Source organism: Nilaparvata lugens, chromosome 11, assembly GCF_014356525.2.
Source record: "Nilaparvata lugens isolate BPH chromosome 11, ASM1435652v1, whole genome shotgun sequence".
Taxonomy (NCBI): Eukaryota; Metazoa; Arthropoda; class Insecta; order Hemiptera; family Delphacidae; genus Nilaparvata; species Nilaparvata lugens.
In genome coordinates, this window is record NC_052514.1 from 8,424,202 (window position 1) to 8,430,859 (window position 6,658).

At 32.6% G+C, this 6,658-nt stretch overlaps 1 protein-coding gene across 6 annotated transcripts in view; it reads right to left on the reverse strand.

The window, feature by feature from the left end:
- The window catches only part of LOC111053552 (glycogen synthase kinase-3 beta), a 210,777-nt gene that overhangs the window by 58,071 nt on the left and 146,048 nt on the right, over positions 1–6,658 (reverse strand). The window contains exons 1-2 of one of the 6 annotated variants that reach the window (XM_039437565.1): positions 5,590–5,921; positions 384–1,136 (exon numbers count right to left, since the gene is read on the reverse strand). The exons of the other annotated variants lie outside the window; for them this stretch is intronic. Of the exons in view, the coding sequence (XP_039293499.1) occupies positions 384–1,059 (676 nt within the window). The 5' untranslated portion in view covers positions 1,060–1,136; positions 5,590–5,921. Of the gene's footprint in view, positions 1–383; positions 1,137–5,589; positions 5,922–6,658 lie in introns of those variants that run through there. 6 annotated transcript variants of the gene reach the window in all.

The following is a 6,658-nucleotide window of genomic DNA, read 5'->3' on the forward strand; positions in this document are numbered from 1 at the left end:
TTCTCAATTCAACTTCCAAAAAAGTGTATTTATTCAACTTTTTGTGTAGTTGAGAAGTTGATATTGTGGTAATTATTCATATTGAATCTTAGAAAGACCGGTTTCGGTTATTACACCATTGTCAATCTCTGATAAACAATAAGTTTAAACAATGAGTTTATCATCGGTGCTTAACCGAAACCGGTCTTTCTAAGTATCAATAAATCTGTGGTTTTTGACAAATTCTTAGTCTTTTTCATTCAGAATTTATTTAATTATGACACATAACCTAGCTACATTATTTGGACTGTTCTATAAATTAGAATTGGAACCGTTTTGGGCGCAAGCCTGTGGTGCATTTCTGTGAGTTGTGTAATTTTGAATGAATAAATAAATTTACTCACGGAACGAACACTGCTTCAATTTGGCCAGAAACGACTGCAGAAACGCATGAGGCGACGAACACCGTTGCGGCGAATGGTTCACGGAATGTATCGAAATCACCGACTGCACACTTTTGTCTCTACCGGTTACTCCACCGGTAACCGGAGCAGATATCACCAGGTTACTATTGCACGCACTTGTGTCCAAACTGTTATTTGTCACACTGTTATTATTGTTCACACTGTGCGAGTAACCGTTACTGGTAACAGTTTTGTTGTTGGGGTTCACACTGTGCGAGTAACCGTTACTGGTAACAGTTTTGTTGTGGGTGTTCACACTGTGCGAGTAACCGTTACTGGTAACAGTTTTGTTCACACTGTGCGAGTAACCGTTACTGGTAACAGTTTTGTTGATGTTCGAACAACTTCCAGTGGAGTAGTTTGCATTTTTGTTGAGATTGGAGCAGCTACCGTGAGAGTAACTGGGGTTTTTGTTGAGGTTGGTACAGCTGCCGTTGATGCTACCTCGACTGTTACTGAAGTTTGACGATAGACTACTGGTTTCTGGATTGTTGTTGAATGGACGGTAGGACTGTTTGCCAATTTGCTGCTGGTATCGAGCCCAACGACAGGGTTTTTGGTTCATACTGTGCGCCAGAGTCAAAGACCCCGCCACGCCTCCAATTATCGGCGCCATTTTTAAATTGTGCGCATCAAACACTATACTATGTTCATACAAATGTTCATATGATGTTCTCGTGGGAGATTCCTAACCTGGATGCAATATTTGAAAGTGAACAAAAATTTTCGAAGATTTTTTCTATGTTTGTGTATTCAAATTGATCAATTTATATTTTCTCATTTTTCTTGATAATAATGAGGAAACAACTCTGCCCTTGTATGTGGACTAATTGAAGCTGCAGTTGATTGCTTCACTAAATTGTTCCACTGAGATATATTTTATTTAATTTCAATACATTTTGAACTATAGTAGAAAATTTGGAAGAAAAATAGCACAAGGACTACCTTATTATTTCATCTTTCAATGTTATTACATTAGTGTCATTTGCATTGTAAATAAATAATAATATATAGTGAGGTCCACCTTATAATGGCAGTGTTTGATTAGCAATGGTATTGCTATCCTTGTCTGTCATTCAACAAAGCGGATAGCACTATCTCTTTGTCGCTTTGCTCTGTTGAAAGACCCGTCTTTTAACAATGTAGAATATTGTTAATTAACAAAATATTCCATTTTAATTAGGAAGATTCATTATGAAATTATTGAAAAATATTATTTCTTGCTTAATAGAATAATATAATTGATTATTTTAAACGAGAATGAACCGTTAATATACATCAATAAACCTGTATCAGCTACCGTCTATAGCAGGTATTGACAAGACAGAGGTTTGGCAGCGTTTTTCTCCTATCTTTCTCCACTGCCATTATAACGTGGACCTCATTACAGAACTACAGTGAGAAAGATATGAATAAGAATAATTTTACTGCCAGTAAACAAAATAAATTGCAAAAGGCGTAAGAAAAATACATTCATACTCCAAACATACTGTGTTGAACAAAATACATTAAGAGAACAGCGTTGCCGATCTTCAGCCTTGCCGCTGCCTTCTATAAAATATAGCTGATTCCGGTATATCCGATGTAATATTAACTGTTCTTTCTTGTTAAAAATAATCAATTATATTGTATATGTCAAGAAAATATATATTTTTCAATGATTCAATAATACATTTTCATGATTGGGATTAAAAATTTTGTGAATCATATTCCAAAATTGTAGAAAAACGATCTGTCAAAGTTGTGGAGCTAGAAAAGGATAGCACCATCTGCTTTGTCGAATGATAGACAAGGATGCAACACCAAAGTTGATCATATGCTGCCACTATAACGTGGACCTCTCTACAGATCAATAAGCATCTAACAAACTACGATAACTTTTTGTGTAGTTGAGAAGTTGATATTGTGGTAATTATTCATATTGAATGAGAAAGACTAAGAAATTGTCAAAAAACCACTGATTTATTGATAATTAGAAAGACCGGTTTCGGTTATTACACCATTGTCAATCTCTGATAAATGATGTTAATGATGTTTATCAGAGATTAACATGGGTAATAACCGAAACCGTCAAATGATGTTAATGATGTTTATCAGAGATTGACAATGGTGTAATAACCGAAACCGGTCTTTCTAATTATCAATAAATCAGTGGTTTTTTGACAATTTCTTAGTCTTTTTCATTCAAAACTACGATAAGGAGGTTAATAATTGATAATTATCAATCAACTTTATTGATTGATTGATTCTTTATTGATTCATACAATAAGCACATCATCAAAATGATACGGAGAGGAAAAAAGGTAACCTTGTGCTATTCCTCTCTCAAATTCAGATAAGGTACAGTACTCTCTTTGAACAGAAAGTGAAACCATAGATAAGCAATAGCATAAGTAGATATCCCATAGTATAGGGCGTTTATGTCGCAACTTTTACTGTTATCTCAAGCCGATTATTATCGATTACTGTCGGTTTTTACTGTTTTGTTGGGGTGAGAGTGTATGAACGGCACAATGTTAGAGACTACCAGCGTCATAAAGCTTCACGGGAAAGAACTACGTGGACTATCGGCTTGAGAAAACAGTAAAAGTTGCGACATCAATGCTCTATACCATGGGATATCTACTCTTGCTATTGTTTATCTATGGTACAACTGTGATTGTCTAGTCTGAAATTATCTTCAAATATGTACTCTTATTATTGAATGATAGAGGATTATTTAATTACGGCTGGCTATTAATATATTTTCGTTTCAAACATGTGCCATAATATTGAAACAAACTGTTTGTATTGGATACGTACAATGTATTTACACAAAACTCAGAAACATATAGAAAATATACCTAGATAAGAAACCTGTCTACTGAATAAGGTGGAGATAGTGCAGGGAACATTATGTAGTTTCATATTATAACAAAGAAAATGGGGAAATAAAATTAATCAGAGTACAGTTTGATTGAAGTACATATATTTTCAACTGAATAAGGTGAAGATAGTGAAAACAAACTTGAATAATACATGTTGTTTTAGATTATAACCAAGAAAATGAGGAAATAAAATTAATCAGAGTACAGTTTGATTGAAGTAAATATATTTTCAACTAAATAAGGTGGAGATAGTAAAAATAAACTTGAATCATACATTTATTTCAGATTATAACCAAGAAAATGAGGAAATAACATTGTTCAAAGTACAGTTTGAACGAAGTGTATTTATTTAATATGTATCACGAAGAAATGCTAATATTATTTCTCTATGAGAGATTGAACATTTCACAATATTTTCCTTTCCGAAGTAACACCACACGAAGTTACTAGTTACAAGTAGTTAATTGTATGGTGTTTCATTTTCTATTTTTTCAAGTTTGAATCATGTTGAAAAAATCATAATTTTGATGGAAATTCGACAACTAGTAGGAATAAATATTTTACACCTAGACTACAAACTTGTTGTATGGTTTGATCATTATAAAAGTTCAGTAATGAGTTAAAGTTTGAAGAAAAATATATATTTCGACAAATTCTATAGTATCAGTTTATCAATGATTGAACAAGGGTTAATTGAGATCTCATTTTCCAATCGGATGAAACTGAAATCACGTTAAAAAATTGTCATAAACTTTATAACTTCTATATGCCCAACTAAATTTTCATTCCAACACGACTCCGAGAACCTGAATAATTATTGTATAATTGAAGTACAAATATTTTCAAACTGAACAGGTTAGTGAAATACTTTGTAAAAAAGAAACTGTAATACTACACAAAAAACTAAAATTTTCTTTAAAGTTGAACTCAATTTCTACTACAAAGTAATAAACCAAACATATCTATACCCTGAAGAACATTCCCTATTATTTATGTATATTTTAAAATAAATAAATTATAATATGCATATCAAGGCCTGATTATTCTCAGATAAATTAGTGAATGATTGGTTTTTTCTTTAATGTTACTTTTAATATGAATATGAAATCACTTGATAATAGTATTAATGTCCGAAACATGTTGTGATAAAATAATTTAAAAGGATACTATGATTTATATTTTATTTATATTAGGGAATTACTATACTATCTAATTTCCCTATAACTGAATTTGTAGTACACCGCACTAACTTCCCCCTCGACAATTAAGGCTGTACAAAGGCTAACAAAAAACTTTCTACTCGTGATATTTTTCAAAGTTTTTCTATTTGTATATCATTAAGCAATCAAAATGAAAAAGTTTTCTAAGGAAAACATTTTTTTCCGGTCATTACTATGAGATATGAGCGCCTGAAGTTTAAATCCATGAGATTTAGAGGATAGATTTCTTCATGGTATTGTTGATCTAGTAAAACAAAAATTTTCTGAAAATATTCATTTTTAAGATAGTTATTCAATTTACTAAAAATAACCAAAAATAACTTTTTGTTGAGTTATTTTTGGTAAATTGAATAACTTTTCAAAATTGATACTTTCAGAAAATTTTTGTTTACTAATCAACAATACCATAAAGAATCTATCCTCTAAATCACATGGATTTATCTCTTACCGAATTTGAAATGTTCTGTCCCAAAAATTCAAACTTCAGGCGCTCGTATCTCATAAAGTAATGATCGGAAAAATGTTATCCTGAGAAACCTTTTTCATTTTGATAGCTTGATGATATACAAATCAGAAAACTTTGAAAAATATCACCAGTAGAAAGTTTATTTTTAGCCTTTGCATACCCTTAATCAATAGAAGATTATGCCCTATTGTCTAAATCACGTTCTGATTATTTAGGTAAATTAGATAATTACGATACTATCACATTTTTCTAACTACTGAATTGTATTTTCATAACTTAATTTTTACTATAATGTCTAAATCACGTTCTGATTATTTAGGTAAATTAGATAATTACGATACTATCACATTTTTCTAACTACTGAATTGTATTTTCATAACTCAATTTTTACTACTAAGTAGTAAAACCCGACGATTCACCCCTCAACTTGGACATATGTTCAATTAATCAATAATTGAAGAGTACCTCCCAATTTTATGTATATCAAGGCCTGATTATTCTAAGATGAATTGGGGAATCAATATACTACCGAATTTCCCTATAACTAGAACTGAATTTGTACTACGAAGTAGTAATAAACTACACAAATTTACCCCTCAACTTGAACACAACCAAACTCCAACACTAACTACCACTACTGAACGTCAATCACCACCAATTATTCATCGACTGTCTACTTGCACAAACAATTTCACAATTTTCGCACTCCGATCCGACTCGATAAAAAATTCACGACAAATATTTAGCGAGCGACGAGCACACAGCGATCGACCACAATTTGTTACTGCAACAAGTACCGTTGAAACATTAACTGCCGAAAACTCGCCAACAGACAGACAGACACTCATTTCAGCAACGCATGCGCGTACTAACAAGTGCGCACTCACTTCTTTTCACACGCTTGTCTTCTCTCTCTTACTACTCATCTTCACTCCTAACTCTTCTTCCTCTTTCGTCTTCTACTTCTCCCAATTCTTCACCTCCTACTCCACTTACCACTTCTCCACCACCACCTCCTCCTGATACTACCCCTACTTCTGCTTCTTCTTTCCTCACTCTTACTCACTGCCCTTTCTGCTCATCAAACTCAGCCTTCCTCGTCATCTTCTTCTTTTTTCATTTTTCTTCCTCTTCTTCTTCATCACCACCTTCTTATCTTCCCGATTCTTGTTCTTGACACCTTTTATGTTAATCTTCTTTTCATTTTGTTGTTTTTCCTCTTCCTATTTCCCTTTTTCTTCTTTTCTCACTTTTTCTTTTCTTCTTTATTCCAATTTTCTACATCTTCTCCTTCTTGTTGTTGTTCTTCCTCTTCTTTTTTGTAACCTTCTTCTCGGCCTTCTTGTACTCCTTCTCCATTCCATTTCCTTGTTCTTTTTCGTCTTCTTCGTCTTTCCTTTTTCTTGTTATTTTTCCTCTCATTCATCATCTTCTACTTCTTCTTCTTCTTCTTCTTCTTTCCTCTTTCTTGTTATTTTTCTTCTCATTTATCATCTTCTACTTCTTCTTCTTTCCATTTTCTTCTCATTTATCATCTTCTACTTCTTCTTCTTCTTCTTGTAATTTTCCTTCTCATTCATCATCATCATCATCATCATCATCATCATCATCATCATCATCATCATCATCATTATCATCATCATCATCTTCTTCTTCTTCTTC